A 20,060-nucleotide genomic window follows, 5' to 3' on the forward strand; every position below is an offset into this window, starting at 1 on the left:
TAATAATACAATCATGTAAGAGTGTGAAGAAAGAGCATTTTTATTTTAAAATTCATTATTTTAACTCTTCGATGCTGAACTGTTTCACAAAGCATGACTGAAAGTTTAGCTTATACGACTGACTGAATAAATCAAGAAACTTAACGCACCTCAAACCCTCTTTCCGAGAGTTTCGACCTGTGAGGCGGGGATTCGAGTACTTTAAAAGTCGAATTGCTGAACTGACACAAACGAAACGTACTGTTTACGACGTGAATGGTAATAATTTCATAAAATAATTAATGAGAATTAATAAATTAAACTTTGTGGCCAACTAGATGTGCTTGTTGGAACTTGTGAAATAAATCTGCATGATCACTTCAGGTTGGTTTGTAGTAATGATCAACTTTGCACCAGTTTACGCGGTGACTAATATTTTCTCCAGTCCAGGAAAAACAGCAGACACGGAAAAACAAATGAGCAGTTACGGCGTTAGTCATTCTCGGAAATGTAATAAAACCACCACCATAAATATTTCTTATTAATCAACATTTTATTTACAGAAAGAACATAAATGTGTGTGTGGACTGTTGTCATAACGTTTTCAAAAGCAGGATCTTTTTCCCCTTTCTACAGAAAGCAGGAAGAGTTGAAATCAATGTTTTAACCAAAGACCAATCTTGGAAATTGAGACGAAGCCTTTATTGATCTTTTGCAATGCTTCTGCAAACATTCCCACCCCTCACCCCTTTGCTAAAACCCCACTATTCATCATTCGCCTCCAGTTCCCCTGCAGCCATGGCATATCGAAATAAATGCTTATAAGGGAAGAAATAGACAAATGAATCTCGATGCACTGGACTGTGATGGACACAAGAAAACAAAAAGCACACAATGATGGAGTTTCAAGAGTGCTATTAGTACAGTGATGGCAAGAACTGTTATACTAAAAGAAATATTATGCAAAACTTTCTTCACTCTAGCTCTGACTTGCTTATAGTCCAAAACACAATTCAAGTCTAAATTAGGGTTTACATCTTTAACAGTTTCTGTGATGGTGGAAGGACTTTCCAGTTGAAATTACTGTTTGCATGTGGTTTAAATCTTGCGTCTCTTTTCCGTTGGTGTGAACTTATTAATTTTTTCTAGGTTTCCTAACAGGCTAAGTCTGCAGCTTGCCAGAACGGGTGCTCTAAACAGGGACTAGTCTTCTGCTCCTCATTAACGCAGAGCAATGAGAAGAAAAAAAAAGGTTAAAAGAAATATAAAAAGTTACCTCCCTCCCACAAACTAAGAAAACAAGGGACAGACAAATGACAGTCAGTTTTAATGCACGCTTCATAGCAGAAGTCTGCGGCTACCTCCCCAACCACTGTTAAAGAAAGCCGTATGAATAGATCATCTGCCCATGCATCTCAACAGCAGTGAATCAGGACAAAGACATTTTTTTTGTACTAATGTGCATTTAAATCACAAACTGTCTGAAGTTTTCTTTTTACTTTTGTGTTAATGTATTCTTTACAGTTTATCATAATTTTTTGTTCCTAAGACTGTGTCCTTAACATGAAAATGAATAGGTCTTGGCAGAACATGGAGTTGTGTTCACTCTTGACTTCCTTTTTTCTCTTTTTGTCTCCCCACACACATTTCTAGACTTCAATATTGTTTCCGGCATAAAGCCTGGTCCATGTTCGGGCTGAAATAGACAAACAAACACAGAGTTAATTAGTGTTACACATAAATCCCTGATAAATGTATCTTCAGCACAAAGAAAAAAATCATAGATGCATGACTTCAACTCCAGTTGTGTGAACAAAATGGGTGTGTTTTTTTACAATTCATAACAAATGTAAAAAGCGATGAGCAATATCCAAACTATGAACTTCGAAAGCAATTACATGAGATAAAATCTATTGCGCAAGAGCAGTTTTATAGAAGACAAAACATCTTTGGTGTACCACAGAAGTCAGCCATTAAGGTTTAGAATGTATGGAGGCTCATTTTACACCACAGTACGTAAAAAATAAACAATAAAAGTTGCAAATGCGAGAACAAGTTAGAATTGTGAAATAAAATATTTGCAATCATCAGTTTTTTATTCCACCGTATCATCAATTTTCAGTTTTTTATTCCACCGTGGGTGAAAATATTGATTGCGATAAGTAAATTTTGATTAAAAAAAAATGTCAGAACTGCTGGATGTAAACTTAAAATTCCGAAGAAAACAGTCAACATTACGAGATGTAAAAAAAAAAAAAAATTGAGAAACTCAGAATTGCAAGACAAGTCATAATTCTGAGTTTCTGTCTCACAATTCTAATTTTCTCACAATTTCCAAGTTTACTTTATTTTTTTTATATACAAGTTTATATCTACTTTTTTTTCTCAGAATTGCAAAGAACGCTGAACTGTGAGAAAAATTCCACCAACTGCCAAAAGGATATCATGACTGAGCAAATAAATTGTTTATTTTCAACTATCCCTTTAAATGCATTTAACCAGCACCCACCTGTCTCTATGGCTTGAGCTTCATTAGTCTTCCACTGTTCTGCAACGTCGTTTGCTAGAGGATCATCAGGGTTGGGAGCGCTTAGTAATGCCTGGATTGATAGCAGCACTGTGCGGATCTGCAAGGCTGGAGACCACTTATCTGGGCGACATCACGCCATGGAGAGAGAGAGACAAGAGCATTAGCAGAAAAGTCTAGAGAAGTATACTAGCTTCCGTGGCTTTTTCACTGTCACAGGAGATAAAAAATAATTTTTCACATTTTCATCATTTAGAATACTGTAAATGTTTAAACATTTTCGTGTTTTACATTAATTTGGTGTTTTAACACCAGTTATTTAAAAAAAACTTTTTTACAACTTCGAGACAAATCTCAAAATCGTCCTATTGAAAACAGATGGTTGACAACATTTCATAAATATTAACTTTTTATAAATAGAGAAAATAGTCTTCACAAATAAATAAAGAAAATAGTCTTCACAAATGCGTGACCTGTCGTAGACTCAGAGGACTGATGCAGGAGCAACTAATGGCGGATTTGCCACCAGGGGATCTCAAGGCCTGCCCTCCCTTCACGTATGTGGGGCTAGATGTCTTCAGACCATGGCACATCACTACCAGACATACAAGAGGAGGTCAGCCTGAGAGCAAGAGGTTGTTCCATATTATTCTGTTGTATGAGCTCCAGGTTAGTTCACATAGAGGTGATTGCCTCAATGGACACTTCAAGCTGTATCAATGTCTTAAAGCGTTTCTTCGCCATAAGAGGAACAGCCAGACAACTATAGTCAGATTGTGGCACAAATGTCTATGGGGCCTGCAGAGAACTCAGGATGAGCGCAGACCAACCAGACAATGCTGAGAGGTACCTACACCAACAACGATGCTCCTGGGTGTTTATCCTTCGCACATGGGTGGTTCATGGGAACCCCTCATTGGAGTGGCTCGAAAGATCCTTGAGTCAATGCTTCTTGAAAATGGCACTCACCTGACCCATGAAGTCTTGTGCACACTAATGGCGGAGGTGGTAGCAATTATGAATACAAGGCCTCTGGTTCCAGTTTCAAATGATCCATTAGATCCATTCATTCTCACACCATCTATGTTGTTAACTCAGAAAGTAGGTACTCCACTTCCTTCAGGAGACTTTAGAGAAAGACCTCCTAACCAAGCAGTGGAGACAAGTACAAGCCTTGACCAACATGTTCTGGCACCATTGGAGACAAGTGTACTTGTCAACTTTACAAGGCCGGAAAAAATGGACCAACTCCCACCAAAATCTGCAAGAAGGAGATGTCATCCCTCTCAAGGACATCCTAGTTGTCCGCAACAACTGCCCTATGACGATAATCACAAAGGCTATCCCTGGAGAAGACAGGAGTCCATAAGGTGGAATTGAAGACACAGAAAAAGGACATCCAAAAAAGTACCTTAGACCAGTGACAGAACTTGTTTTGCTTCTGAGTAAAGAATGATAGAGGAAAACATCTTGGCACTCTCCGGTGTTACGGTTTAACTGGTTACAGTGTGATCTTGTGACCAACTTCCTGGTTCAGGTATGATATTCTTGCACTTGCGACATTCTGAAAAGTTTAGATGTTTTTAACTCGATGCGGTGAGGATGCCCCTGGAAAAAATGAGCGTGTTGCCTACATTGGAAATAATGACAGCGCTCCGCGAGACAACAGTCACAAACCACCGGGCTACCCCGAATCAGCTCCAGATCTCTGGAAACCATGCTAAACCATAGCAGAACCCCGATTACATTTTATGGTTTGTGATGCTAAAGAAGATTTCATGACGTCTCAGACAACTGTAAATTTATGGCTACTGTGGTTTAATTATAAACGCCATCATAAACTTTTACCATAGTAAAATAATTTTCTTTGCCTCTATTATTTTATACTGTTGGTTGAAAATGAATAAAGGTTGAAATATTATATTAGAAGTTGTACTTATTTATATATTTTTGTAAAGTTATCCAAAGGATTCATTAGCTAATTAAAAAAAGAACATTAGATTAATTTATTGTAATAAAAATAATCGTTAGATTAGTCGACAGAAAAAAATAGTCGTTAGTTGCAGCTCTAGTCTCACCACACCAGAGCTGTCAAATGTGTAGAGATACAATGTTATTTCTACAAATAAAAATGAACAGCGTAACAACTTACTAGCCACAGAGCTAACTTCTGAAAAAGTACTTGAAGACTGAAAATAAAATGCATTCCCCAGACAGCAGTTATTAGACATGCGACCGATAATACTGTTTGTAAGTTTGATTATTATGCCATTAAAAAAAACAAAAAGATAAACACAAACTCTCCATATAATCTAAAATGTTGCAGAATGCTGGAGGAGAATGAATTTACTGGGGTTTGACAGAGACGTGACAATATGCGGAAATTTATGCGCAATAAATTCAACTATTCACGCAATCTTGTATATCATGAGTGCGTGCAATAAAACGTACTGTAAATAACCAGCAAATATATTACTACGCCAGCGGCACTAACTTCAGCTGCAAACACTGTACTGGGCACAACGGCACCATTTCAAGCCCGGTTTACACCGCATTTCTCCACGGTGCTGCTTCGGATGATATTACACTTTATTACGTGTTGTACACACACCAGGAGTGGAAATTAATTTTAATGTCCACCGGCCGGATGAAACAGTATGCTATTTTTATTTACCCGCCATGGTGGCCGGTAGGTGAAGTGAGTTTACCCACAACACAAAATCACCCGCATTTGGCAGGTGCTAATTTCCATCCCTGCTGATGACATTCAAGTTTAGGTCAAAATGAGTAAAATCAGTATCATCTGTTATTTAGAAAGTTTCAGAAGATGGAATAAAATTATCTCACCTTTCAAAATATCTAGACATATTCTTCCCAGCTTGTCTACATTGGGATGATATATTTTGGTCATGAAGCGTACTTTCGGAGCTGCCATGGGATATTCTTCAGGAAGAAAGAGTTCAAGTTTAAAAGTTCCTCCCTCAAATGGGGAGTCTTGAGGTCCGGCGATGACCACATGGAAGTAGCGAGCGTTCCCCTCATCTGGCTCTGCCTTTATACCTGGCACTGGCTCTGCCAACAAACGCTGTGTTTCCTACACATGAAAAAGGATCAATTAGGCTGGATCATTAAGCATCTACAAACTAGTTATTTAGCAATTTGCCAAAGCACTGGTAGTGAGACAGTTGAGTACACAGGAATAAACAAATCAGCAGAAAGAGCCAGCATGTAATGCACACAGTGACAACAGTTGTTTTCGCTTCACCAAGTAACTTTGCATAATGTTCATGTAACAAAGAATAATTGTCCTGCATCAACACATTCCAACCGCAAACGAACCTGTATGGTTCGGTGATACATGGCCTGACAAGCCATTAAGAATGTTAGGTTCTAGATGTTAGGTTAATATCTTTTTTTTTTTTTTTTTATTAGATATTAACATGACCAAGCCCAGACGAACTTTTAGTACAGATTGTCAGGGTGAAAATGGCTTAATTTAAACATCCTTACTGGAAGAAAAAAAAAATATTTACCAAATGAACAAAAATGTTCCTGTGGAAATCTGCAGCTTGCTTTATTTTTATTGTATTACACCAAGTTTGTATATCACTATTCAAAACCTGGGGCAAGCAAGATAATTATTTTTGGTAGAAATTGACAGTGACCGTATATACATATTACTGTTACAAAATATTTGTAAAAAAATCCTGAAAAACAATGCATCATGGTTTTAATAAATGTATAACTTTTTTAACATATATAAAACATTTTCTCGAGCAGCAAATCAGCACATTAGAATGATTTCTGAGGGATCACGTGACTTGCTCAAAAAGAAAACTTCAACAACAAAAAAACACTTTTATTGTATTTTTAATAAAAAAAAAATTCAGCCATGGTGAGCATAAGAGGCTTCTTTTAAAAACCTTTTAAAACAACCTTACTGACCCCCAACTTTTGAATGCCATTATAGGCACAATTATTTGAACCTTGAAAGGTTTCCTGAAAATGTATGCATCTTAAATAAGAAAAGTGCTTTATCGTAAATATTAACCAAGTCACAAAATTTGTGTTTAAATTTAGTTACTAACATCAGAACTACAATATTTACAGCTAATACAGCACCCATAACCTTCAGCAGGGCAGAGGACAATCTTAGATCTTATACTACAAACACTACTGGTTAAGCACTATGACAATGTTTTCAGTAAACACTCTTCGAACCACATTAGAAAAGACAGTATCTTGCAATTTCAATATCAAGCATTATTTTTATAACATGATTAGTCGTAACGCTGTCCTGTAGCTTGCACAGCTCAATGACATTCAGCATGGTATTAGATTTCAAACTCACGAATATAACTCAAGTAATACCAGGCATACACTACACAATTTTCATCAAATCATTTGCTCACTGTTCCTTTCACACTATAAAACTGTTATCATGGTATAATTAAGTTGCTGTGTTTTGCACATTATACTTCGTTTTAGCGACTGGGGGTCACACATTACAAAATATTTTACTATGAAGACTCTTAACTATGAACAACTCATGCACGAGAAGTGATTAAAAAAAAAAAAAGTTCGATTTTACGTAAGAAAAAAAGATGTAAGAGTGGAATTATGGCACAAAACTGGACTTCCTTCAAATTAAAAGTGGTGGTTGGTTGACTGTGAAGGTGGAATATGACCTAATTTGCAGCAGAAAAAAAAGAAAACCTGTTTGTTTAACCCATTGTTTAAACCTGGCATTTTATCTGAAACCAAGTCTTCAAGAGTCTACAAACCCAATCAAGACAGACACTTGGTGTCCCATGAAAGAGACACAGGGCTGAATCTTGAAGCTCTTTGGAAACTCACACCCATATGACTAATGAGAATCTGATATCACCTGTGGAATGATTGGGTCTGGAGAGGTCATTCATCTGAGAACTGCTGTACTATTCTGTACTCCACCTGAAAGATTGTTTACTTGGAATCTGAGAACTCACGTCAAAAAGTGGACATTATCATCTTAGTGTCCCAAATCTGTTTCCAAAACACTTCACACTCCAAAGCTACCAGTCCATTAACCCAGTTCAAAGGATGAGGGTTCTATGGCTACACAATGATGAACCTGTAAAACAAGAATCTTCTACAAGAATTTCCAGTTTTTAAACCAGAGTAAATTATAAATTATAAAATATTTTTACAATCCTGATTTACAAAGAAAATCAGGGGTGGTTTGGGGGTGGCACGCTTATTTTTAAAGTTTTTGAAATTTGCATATAAAATGAAAACTTTTTAATCTTATTATATCTATTTTTAAATCTACATTTACTCCTATGTCCGCAAAGCTGAATGAAACATTCTTATGATCAATATAATATTTTTTTTCAGAAATCTTTGATTAATAGAATGTTCAAAAGAATAGCATTTATATACTGCAAAACTATAAATCTTCGCTGTCACTGTTGACCATTTTATTGTGTTCATACTAAATAGAAAATATTTAATTATTACTCCAAATCACAGCCATATATTTTTCCTAAAAACGTTTCTTAAAGATACTGTTAACTTAAGGCACAAATGTCTTCACTGTTATTTCTGTTAACTTAGCATATGCAGAGTACTCCGAATTATCTTCCCCATATTTATTCAGATAACCCACAGACAAAACCATGCAGAGCAAACAAACAAGAGAGGGGCTCCCTGCCATGGTCTCATGCTTAGGGGACATTAAAAGATTCGATTACTTCCTTTCCTTTATCTATCACAAAGAAATTAAGGTTTTTGAGGAAAACATCCCAGGATTTTATATATAATAGACTTCAATGGAACCCAGCGGGTCGAAGGGTCCAAACTGCAGTTTCTGTGATGTCATGCATCATGTAATCCCGTTGGAGAGGTCAGACACAGTTAGCGCTTCGTCTGTGTACTCCAGCTCAAAAAGGTATGGTAGGGCGAAAATTTCACTTTAAAGCCCCTTTCACACCGCATGTCGGACCCGGCAAATTGCAGGAACATTTGTCACTTGTCATTACGGGCCCTTTACAGGTTGTGTGGGAAAGCACGCACATACACTGGCAGTGTGAAAGTGCAAAATCTAGCGACCCGGGAAACAATTGCCGGGACACATTACCCATGTATTTGCCGGAATTGCAGTGTGTAATGCTGCCCAAATGTTCACATAAAGAAAGAAGGCGTGGTTTCAGTAACGCAGTTAGTGTTGAAGCAGCCATGTCACAGAGATGCTGTGTGTTTCTAGGTGAAAGCAAAGCATTATATTGGGCCTTCCAAAAGTAGATGCATTAAGGAATCTTTAAGATTAAAGTATTTGCTTTTGCGTGTGTGTGTGTGTGTGTGTGTGTGTGTGTGAGAGAGAGAGAGAGAGTCACACAGTGGATTTAGCGGTCTTAACTGTGGCTTGTGTACTGAAAACACATATGAGCTCCATCACTGTGTCTGCCAGGTCACTCTCCTTTCGGGATTAAACTGATGTTAAGATAAGGACATTATTAACTGTCTTTACATTTATTTTGAAAGATGAAGCTTGCAATTATGGAAAGGGGCATTACATTTACGGTGAGTGCTTGTGGTGTAAGGCCAATTACAATGCACAATGCACTGGGTCAGCTGGCCAATCAGAGCAGACTGCACTTGTCAGGAGGAGGAACTTTGTAGAAAACAACACGTTTGAGATGGGCGAGGCATGGAGGACTTACTATAATGTACAGTATTTGAAAAAATAATGTAAAGGTGAAGGATAAATATGGGCCAATTAATGCGCATCTTGTCAGTAAAGCCGGTTCTGAAATCAGCAGTAAATTACAACACGTGCGTGACTTGTATAGCTTAATATAACGTAAATTATGTCCTTACTAAAAATATGTAGAGGAAAACCCATTAAAGATAGATGTTATAAAAAAAAAAAAAAAAAACAGTTTTATACATATTTTGGACTATGTGGGGTGCCATTATTCTGTTGATGTAATATGGTTGCACTCGGTGAGCTACTGCCGCTACTTGATGCAACACATCTCGGAATAGACAATTCTGAAAATAAAATACTGATATGATGACTACAGCTACTGAAAAAGCTTACAAGTGGTGATGGATATAAGTATAGGCTTAAACCAAATGCTGTACCATCGATTTTTCCCTACAAAGAGTCTAAACGCCCCAGTTCTTGAGGGAGAAACTCCTCCAGCGGCCGCAGCATCATGATTAGCGTCGGCATGTTTAAATCCTAACAGGATGGCATAGCGTTTCTTGTCTCAGCCGTCTCAGTAGCTGAGGTCTACTAAAAGATTCAAAGGCATCAGGGCTGAAGTGAAGATAAAAAAAGTGGATCTTTTAGGAATTTTTGTTCGTCCACATGTATCTTCCCACTCTTTTCTCCTCTTCTTATCACTAGGAAATCCGTGAAGTCTTATATTGCTTCTCTTGTTGCCCCCCCGACAGAAAAGTACATCCAAAAGCCACACAATGTGGTATCATATCATAGTTGTGTCACATTAAAAAGCTCCAGGAGTTCACCGACTGCAACCATTTGACGTCATCAACGCAGAATGAACTGTGCACATAATGGTAAAATAATGGTACCCCCCCCCCCCGTGTAAAAACGTTGATTTTTTAAAATATTTCATATACATATTTATTGGGTTTTCTATTACATATTTCAATAAGAGACATCATGTGTTATATTAACATGTCTTAATACCCAGGGTTCCATTTAAAGCATTTCAACATATTCTGTTACACCAAATACACAAAATAATTATCTTTAAAAATAAAAAGCACCATATGACCCCTTTAGATATGCATTCTCAGCCCTCCAACTCAAATTAGTCAGTCATTTTCCCAGCCAACCAGAGATGCAATACATTCAACTAACAGTATCATCCCTGTGACCAAAAAATCCTGGCAGTGCAATATATTCAGGCACTGGATGATAGCAGAAGTGGACAATGCAAAGGGAGAAAAAAATTTATAATATACCCAAAAAATGAAGACACATCTAGGTTGCACCAGGGCATTAACTAATAAATCTAATTTCTTCTTAAATATGCAGAAACATGCATTCAAAAGTCGAGATATTATCAGGAGGAAACAGCTGGTGTCCTTTCATAAGCCATATATCTGTTCACTGGAAACTGAGGTTTTAAAAACATTAAATGGGGGGATCTGACATTATTTGCTAATTCTTGTGTTGTTCCAAAAAAAAAAAAAAAAAGTCAAACTTTCATTTTGTCTAACATTTCTTTCTGTGTTCCAGAATCAGACTGACATACACCTTTTTATTTTTGGTTTAGAACTACACAAGAGTGTAGTTGATGATGAGGATTTAAATGTGATTTTTTTATTAACTGTCACTTTAATTCAGTGTTACACTTTTACTTCATCTGTGGGTATAAACGGTAGGTCTTATTTAGAATGTGCTGTCCTTAAATTATTGTTTTATTTAATTATCTTATATTGTATTTTATTTGACATTGATTTCTGCTGTCTGGGGCCTGCCGTCATTAGCTCATTTAGCAGCAGAAGCACCGCGACAGCTTCCCTAGCCTACAGGAAGCGGGAGAGCCCGATTCTTTAGTTTATAATCGTATCCTAAATCGATAGATAACCATCCTGCACGCAAGAAAATAGACACATGACTGTCTATGAGTGAAATCGTTAAGTAAATAATCGCGTGACTGCTTAAATTCGATCTTTTTACGCCTAGCTAACCGTCTCTGGAGAGGTTAACGTTAGCTCTCAAGCTCACACACAGCAGCTCGAGCGCATGCAATGAATCTCCCTGTCACCGATTAGACTTCGGTTAGTGTGGGAACGCTTGTCATTTCTTAATGCTTTTGATTATGGGTTCCAAATAGCAAAGAATAAGGGCCATTCGCCATCTTTCACAGCGGTGGATGTATTTTTAACCCACCCATATTCGGGATATGAGTGAATGCCCCGAAACGGAAGTGGCTAACAAACAGAGTGCCAAATGCTAAGCCAGCTGTCGCTTCTCTTTGGCTGATCCTTTCAATGATATTTGAAGTTTTCGTGGTATTATAATTTAAATAGAGTGGCTAAACATGTGTAGTTTGTCTCACTTCACGGTTACCTTAATGATCCTGCGGGGCAACCCTGCCATCTTGTCTTGAATGCGGATTTTAGGTTTGACTCTCGGTGCCTCTTACTTCGTTTGCATTGACGGCGGAGACGCAGTGCACACGGCACGCCTTCCGGGCACGTTGCGTCTTAACGCACGCGGAAACGTATAAATTCGCTGAAGATCTGGAAGTTGTAGTTTGTGCTGAATGCAAGCGGTTTCTCTCACACATTCCGAAAAAAAACCCACATGATTCACAAGGCATCAGGTAAACTGTGCCTAGCTGGCACATGTATTTACAATAACCCTCTGGCAGTCAGGTTTTAAGGGATACGGCAGTTATAGGGTTAATCCGAATCATATAGACTTTGAGATCACATTCACAGAACGATGTATATAACTTTAGTAACACTTTACAAATTAATTTATAAACATTAACTATGTTAACATGAACAATAATAATATAGCATCCATTCATGTCAGTTAATTTTTACCAATTCCAAACCTATTTTAATAACTACCATTCATTTTTATTTAATAATTTATGAGTGATATATACAATTGTCCATGAAAGCTGGAAGAGAAAAGCTTCTTATGTTCAGGTGTGCAGAATTATAAGACATGTTTTCTTATACAGATGAAATGCCCCAGATCAGCAAACTGACATAGAATCAACGTCGAATCTATTTTATTTATTTTTAACGCTTATAAAAATAAAAAATAAATAAAAATATACTATAAAAATAAAAATATACTATAGATATTCAGTAGCCTATATGACCCAAAGTAACTATTAACTAACTACTGTTTTTTTATGCGAAACTTTTTATTACTCTTACTCAAGTAACTGTTCCGACTAGTACTCTTACTTTTACTTGAGTAAATATTTCTATAAGTACTTTTACTTTTACTTGAGTACAATTTTTGGGTATTCTACCCAACTCTGGCATTTATACCATACGTCTCACAAGGAGCTGAGGTGAAGGAAATCGGCACCTAATAAACAAAAACACGAAATAAAACTTTTGACCACTAGGGGGCAGGCGTATTTAGTACAAGCAATTGCTTGAGAACCGAAATAAAATGTCATGCGTATGTAACAATGCCACTATATTCCTTTCTTAAAAAAAATAAATATATATATATATATATATATATATATATATATATATATATATATATATATATATATATATATATATATATTGTTTATACTGTTCTACTCGATCCCCTTCACTGATATTCTGATACACTGATAGTCCCTGGGACTAATTCAGGCTCAAACTGATAAGATAATATAGACACCATTGTATACCATACACTGGAGCACATGCAACTACCCATAATGGTAAGGGGGAGTGTTACACTGCACCCCATAAACACAATCAAGCCTTCATAAAAAGCTGATCAAATACATCTTTAAGTTTTATGTATGTTTTTGGCATTCCAGAACAATTTTGTCTGATCAGGGTTCGAACTTCATGTTTCGATACGTTTCTAAAGTTCAGATGCTGATGTTGAGTTGGTAAGCTCATTTTCCTTTCTCTTCTCTGTTGTCCTTACCTGATCTCATGTGACTGATCATAACATTTATGCTGGTATGGCCGAACTGGTAAAACAGCATTCCTGTTGAGTGAATCTGATTAAAAGGGAATTGCGTAGGGAGGTGAATCATTTACTTTCTCACAATTGATGAGAACCAAGTTTTAGTTCTTGGCTAATTCAACCTTTTAAAAGAACAGGGTATAATGCTTACTTGGACAATATTGTTCTGTATAGTTCTTCCTGGTCTGAACGTTTAGAGCTTTTCTCTAATCTAACCATTAACCTTTGCAAGTATGAATTTGGAAAAGCCACTGCGACACAGTTTGGCAGGGCTCTGTAAGAACCATTGATGCTAAAATGCATTTGAGTTTTCCCACACAATTCCATCTTGAACTGTATTGTTTTGTAGGGATGCTGAAGTACTATTGAGTATTTTTTCTTAATTTTGTCAGTGCACACCGAATGGTTAGAGGGGTCAGCTGTGGTGTAATGGTTAGAAAGTTGGACTTGTTACCTAGGTTGTGGGTTCAAGTCTCAGGTCCGGTGTCCTGACATTTTATCCTACCCTGTCAGATTTTCCTACCCGGGTTTACTGCGCACGCGCACATCAATATCGCGTCCTTTGTCTCATGCTAAACAACGATATTTAATGTATCTGCATTACTGTAAGGGTAGGTTTAGGGTTAGGGTAGGTGTAGACTTTAATAAAAACGCAATCTAATTGGTAGAAAATAATTTTAATGTTGGTTTCCTGTAACTGTATCCCTTCTAGCTACAACCACGAATATAACACATAGTTACTGTATTTGCAGTACTGTAAGGGTATGATTAGGGTTGTGGTAGGTGTAGACGTTAATAAACCATAACTTTACAGTAGCATTTTTCGTTGTGGAATTGTACTACCCACTGTTTTAGTGGGAGGTAGGAAAATCTGACAGCGTAGGACAAATCGACAGAACACCGATAGTTATTTGGGGGTGAGTGAATAAGCAGCGCTCTCTTCCACCCTCAATACCATGACTGAGGTGAGACCCTTGGTCAAAGCACCTCCAACTGCTCCCTGGGCGCTTTGATTGTTCTGTTGAGCCCAGAGAAGCCTACAGTCAATTTCTGCCTTTGAAAATCCTAAAGCTTTATTATCAAATACTCCTGTGCTGAGTACTCCTAAATTTGAGAAACATTTTCTAATTTCAGTTGATTCTGGCGCTTGTGGTGCCAAAGTTGATCACCAGATAGTTATTTTACATAATGCTTTGACATTCCTTATGTTTGTTGATTATTTGTATTTTTTAATCAAACATGCATATTACATTCCTCTTTCATTGTGGCAGAATGTGTAAAAGGAAATACAACTATCTAGGGAGCTACCCTGGTTAACCACCTACACCAACAAATGCAACAATGGAACAAATGCAGTAATATCAGACACACATGGAGTCAACAGCACTTGCCAGTATCCTTTTAAAAGATCCAACTTCGTAATTAACTGTGCATTTCCGATATTGTGTATTGTATAAGATAAAAAAAATACATGATTACATAAATAATAATAATTTATTAAAATAAAAGAAATAATACATATTGCCTTCTTTAATTAAAAAATAAAACAACTCAACTCAAGCTCATCTTTGCATTAACTCTGTTGTAGCCATCAACAAATAGCCAAAAAACAAGTTTGTGTAACTCTTTTTCATTTTAATATTTTGAGCAAGGAATACCAATCTGTCTACTATACCCCTTTATCACGGATTATGTTGTAGGTTCCATTCTAAAACTGTTCAACATTTTTACTGAACAAATGTACAAATCTCTTCTAATGAAATGTTTTCACAAACTATTTTTTCACCAAAATGAAAGACCAACTGGTTTCAGTCAAAAAGAGTACAAGGGTTTTCTAAGTACAATGAATTCTCTTACAAGTGCAGTGCAAAATATGCAAGGTGTTTTTATTGATTTTTTTATATTTTATTTGGATTTTTTCTTCTACAGGTAAAGCCATTGCTGCCAGGTATTTGATCTTTGCCGAGCTTGATGATATAGTCTACATAAGTTACCTCTGCTTTGGGCCCGTTTTTCTTCCTCCTCCTTCCTTCGTTTTCGGAAAGCCGATCCCGATGGCTTGGGTGTTCTTTTCATCATAAAAGATTTTATATATATATATATATATATATATATATATATATATATATATATATATATATATATATATATATATATATATATATATATATATATTTTACACCCATCATTTAAAGCGCTAAAACCAGCTGTCAGATGTTTTCGCGCCACTCTCGTTTGCTGAGCGTGCGTGAGTTTGACAGCTGCCTGTCAGATATATATATATATATATATATATATATATATATATATATATATATATATATATATATATATATATATATTTTACCCCATCATTTAAAGCGCTAAAACCAGCTGTCAGATGTTTTCGCGCCACTCTCGTTTGCTGAGCGTGCGTGAGTTTGACAGCTGCCTGTCAGAGTGACTCAGTCCTTTTTTAGGATTGGAAATCTAGTAAAAGAAATGGACAAATACAAACAGTGTGTGCACAGTGCACAGTAAAAGTGTACTCCGTTTGCGCAGCTTTCATAATATGATACATACATTTAATTAACTTTTTTTTTTTTTTATTCTGCAATTTTGCGCCCCGTCCAGCAGATGGCGCCCCAGGCGGCCGCCTGTGTCGCCTGCAAAGCGGCCCTGATGTACAAGGTTGATCTAAATGCAAACTAGGTCTAATTGAACGTACAGTTGTGTATTCATCCATGTTGAAAGGTATACAACGCAATATCAGTGTTGATCCAATTTGTAAAATCTAAACATAATCCAGTGTTGCCTTAATTATGGACATCATGGCGTCTGTATTTCCCATAGACAGTAAAAGAAATGGACACAGCGACCCCATTGGAACTCAATTGAGACAAATGAAGCCCAGTTTTAGCGTTTTTTAGCATTTCCGTTTCTGACGCGCAGACTCAAACGAAGCTTGATGACGTCAGCAACCTGTCTGGCAGATGTAAATCTTCTAGTAGCTGTGCGTGCAAACTGCCATCGTTAATCTTGCAGAGACGGCGAGCTTGAGCGGGGAGTTCTTTGTCGTGAGTGAGCAGGAGTAAGTATTCTGATTAATTATTTTGTATAGTGTTTTAAAATATAACGCCAGTACGCCATATTAAGTTAATTGCCTGCGAGCTTCTCCTCCTGTCTGTACGGTAATGCGACAGAGAGCCGAGTGGTTATGACGCAATCGTTAGCCTATTTTTTACAAAAACTGTTTATACGGGGCCATAATGTAACATAGAAGGTAATGGAGCCCTTTATACATTGTCGTGTATCTTTAGAAATAAATAATGGACAAACAGAGTCTTTAAACGCCTCAGGTGTAAAGTTATTCGCTGTCAAAGTGACGCCAAAATGAATGGGAGTCAATGGGAATGCTAACGCAAGTGAAGTTCTGCTAAAAGATGGCAACCCCCACCCGTCTTCAACTTCTGGTCGAGTTCCTTGCCCCTTGGTATTTCCCAGGCGGCAAGGAAGTCAACCGGAAGTTGAAGTCGGCCGCGTGCCGCCATCTTGTAGCAGAACTTCACTTGTGTTAGCATCCCATTGACTCCCATTCATTTTGCCGTGACTTTGACAGCGAATAACTTTACATCTGAGGCACTTAAAGACTCCATTTGTCCATTATTTATTTCTAAAGATACACGAAAATGAATAAAGGGCTCCATTACCTTCTATGTTACCTTATGGCCCCATAGAAACAGTTTTTGTAAAAATAGGCTAACGATTGCGTCATAACCACTTGACTCTGTGCACAGTAGAGAAATTACCATACAGACAGGAGGAGAAGCTCGCAGGCAATTAACTTAATATGGCATTCTGGCGTTACATTTTAAAATACTATACAAAATAATTAATCAGAATACTTACTCCTGCTCACTCAAGCCAAAGAACTCCCCGCTCAAGCTCGCCGTCTCTGCAAGATTAACGATGGCAGTTTGCACGCACAGCTACTAGAAGATTTACATCTGTCAGACAGGTTGCTGCATCATCAAGCTTAGTTTGAGTCTGCCAGTCATAAACGGAAGTGCTAAAAAACGCTAAAAATGGGCTTCACTTGTCTCAATTGAGTTCCAATGGGGTCGTTGTGTCCATTTCTTTTACTGTCTGTGGTATTTCCCTGTCAGAGAGCACCTGTCCATCAAAAGCTCACTATTCAATCAGAGTATATCACTGTTAACCCCGCCCCCACGAGAGGTTTGTGTCAAAACCCCAAAGGAAAAACTGTGAAACGTAAGCAAAATCTGTGGCAATGAATTTAGAATTCACGATTAGTTAAAACGAACCTTTGAAAAACATTAACAAAGAATGAAGCATATTTGAAGAGCCTGTTAAATTTGTTCGTTTTTCTTCTTTTTTTTTCATCTTCATAGTGTTTTTCTTCTTTTGTAATGGCATATTTTTGATAGTTTCTGAAAAAGTTACGTTCAGTTTTAAAAAGTTTTGTTCATTATTATTGAAACAAATGTAATTCCATATAGCACCGAGGCCAGAATTGCGCAGGGTTTCCACAGTCAGGACCTGAAGCTCCACTGAGCGTCACTAAAACACGCCCTTTACACGCCTCTCAGGAACAACGTCATTCAACCTCATAATTTCACAAACAAAGAGAAGTTATCAGAAAGCTAATAAGAAATAAATTACTGGAACATGCGCGATCACACACGAACATGATAAAAGCAGCCGTTTGTTTGCATGCTTTGTTAAATATTCAAATTCAAAAGCATGGATGTTTTACTATAGAATAAGTTATACATTGATCATAATGAATTAATTGATCAGGACTCAAAATTAATCACACAGAAATACACTTATTTCTATTTTTTTTTTTTATGCTTATAAAAATAGCCTTCTTATTCAGTCCAGTCTGTTTCTATTTATTTGTAGCCACATAGCCTGTCACTTTTAGAATTAATGATAATATCTCTATTTTTATAAAAGCCCCCGAAAAAAACTTTATAGTTTTTTATGATAGGCAACGTGGAGCTAAACTACACGAAACGAATGACAGATAGCCTATAGGTTACTAATAAATACACGATTGTGACAGAGAAGCTGATGTCTGATTTCTTCAAGCGGTCAAATTTACCCTAATACATAATTTAAAAAAGAATTTATTTCAGTGATGCAAATCAGATTTTTCATCAGATGTTACTCCAGAAGTAATGATCCTTTGACTCATAATGATAAAACAATTTTAATATATTGATTTATTACCAGTGCTTGAAAGAGTTTTGCTGCTTAATATATTTTTTGGAACCTGTGACATTTTGTTTAGGATTATTTGATGAATAGAAAGCTAAAAAGAACATCATTGATAGTAGATTAACATACTGGAATTATTTTTGAAGGATTGTTTGACATTGAAGACTGGAGTAAAGCCAAGGCTGATGAAATATAAATGTTATATGTATATGTATATGACCCAAAGTAACTAGTAACTAACTACTTTTTTTTATCCAATACTTTTTATTACTCCTACTCAAGTAACTTTTCAGACTAGTACTTTTACTTTTACTTGAGTAAATATTTCTATAAGTACTTTTAGTTTTACTTCAGTAAAATTTTTACTGGCATATATACCATTCGTCTCATAAGGAGCTGAGGTGAATGAAATCGGCACCTGATAAACAAAAACACGCAACAAAACTTTAGACCACTAGGGGGCAGCCGTACTTAGTACAAGCAATTGCTTGTGAAACTAAATAAAATGTCATGCGTATGTAACAATGCCACTATATTCCTTTCTTCTTCTTCAAAAAAAAAAAAAAAAAAACACAAAAACTTACCACACTAAATTAACACGTTAAATTGGCAGTCATGTATACTCTTTGTATACTCTATGTCATTTGTGGCAGCATTATAGAAAGAGCAGCATGCAGAGACTCATAATGATGGTATGCGATTGCTACTTAAGGTGCCAAGGAGCAGTGCAAGCCAAATGTTTGTCAGTGCTCGTGTGCCAACCTGCGCTGATGTGTTGTGTAATTTCATGTACAGGTGTAAGTGTAGGTTATCAGAATGTACATACACTATAATTTTAACACTGATGAACTTGGCTAAGTTCAGTCAGGCATTTTAGTACACCGGTAAATACGTGATATTGTGTACTTTGTCCTTGTGCGTGTTTTTATATGTTGCTATTGACGTGTCTTTATTGGACCGAGTGTGTCGTTAATAAAGTTTTGAACTTAATTAAATATAGAGATATTTTAAATTCTTTCCATGTATGCATTTACTGTAGAGTGTATTTAAATCTATAAAACGATAAATACATTTAAATTAAATTAAATTAAATTAAATTAACACCTACAAACTTCTTTTTCAAACTCACCAGCACACTTCTGAATCAAACCATCAACAAATAGCCAAAAAACAAGTTTGTGTAACTCTTTTACGTTTGAATATTTTGAGCAAGGAATACCAATCTGTCTACTGTGTCAGGCTTAAGTGCAGCCTTCTGACAAGTAACTATATTTCCACTGCAGCTGAAGATCCTTTCAGAAGGACTGCTAGTGGCAGGCACACAGAGGTACTTTTTGCTAGGGTGCTCAGTGATGGATAGGTAACCTTCCTGCCTCCATTGTAGTGAATCTGCCTCAATCTCCAAACATACAGCCTTCAAATAGCTTGACAGCTCATTCTCAATGGACTCACAAGGTGTGAATGAAGAAGAGTAAGGGGTTGCATCTTGGACAAAGAAACTGGCTATGTTTTTTTTTATTTTTAGCAATGGGGGCACAGGATCTGCTATGGCACTCTTTTGTGCAGATTGAGGCACAGCTTTGTCAACACCTGCAGAGCTCCCCTGATCACCTAGCAAACTCTGTGCTTCGCAGATGCCCCTCTCTT

General features: G+C 36.8%; 1 protein-coding gene across 2 annotated transcripts; it reads right to left on the reverse strand.

Annotated features, from left to right (window-relative positions):
• Positions 1-659: 659 nt before the first annotated feature.
• Positions 660-11,750, reverse strand: LOC113061524 (ubiquitin-conjugating enzyme E2 N). 2 transcript variants are annotated; one of them, XM_026230688.1, is made up of 4 exons: positions 11,598-11,750; positions 5,354-5,600; positions 2,489-2,629; positions 660-1,675 (listed from the first exon to the last, which is right to left on the reverse strand). In XM_026230688.1, exons 1-4 carry the CDS (start codon positions 11,625-11,627, stop codon positions 1,629-1,631), a joined length of 465 nt encoding a protein of 154 aa, XP_026086473.1. In that variant the 5' UTR covers positions 11,628-11,750; the 3' UTR covers positions 660-1,628. The 2 variants fall into 2 exon arrangements, with proteins under 2 accessions (XP_026086473.1, XP_026086474.1); XM_026230689.1 differs by lacking the exons at positions 660-1,675; positions 2,489-2,629 and adding an exon at positions 2,950-3,101.
• Between the last annotated feature and the right edge of the window lie 8,310 nt (positions 11,751-20,060).

The sequence above is a fragment of the Carassius auratus genome, chromosome 43, assembly GCF_003368295.1.
Source record: "Carassius auratus strain Wakin chromosome 43, ASM336829v1, whole genome shotgun sequence".
Classification (NCBI taxonomy): domain Eukaryota; kingdom Metazoa; phylum Chordata; class Actinopteri; order Cypriniformes; family Cyprinidae; genus Carassius; species Carassius auratus.

Bases quoted from the DNA above. Each gene is read 5' to 3' on its own strand.
- LOC113061524 (XM_026230688.1), bottom strand. From the start codon at position 11,627: ATGGCAGGGTTGCCCCGCAGGATCATTAAG. The intron at 2,630-5,353 runs GTGAGATAATTT...GATGTCGCCCAG, and splicing joins ATGTCTAGATATTTTGAAAG to ATAAGTGGTCTCCAGCCTTG. The intron at 1,676-2,488 runs GTGGGTGCTGGT...TGTCTATTTCAG, and splicing joins AGCTCAAGCCATAGAGACAG to CCCGAACATGGACCAGGCTT.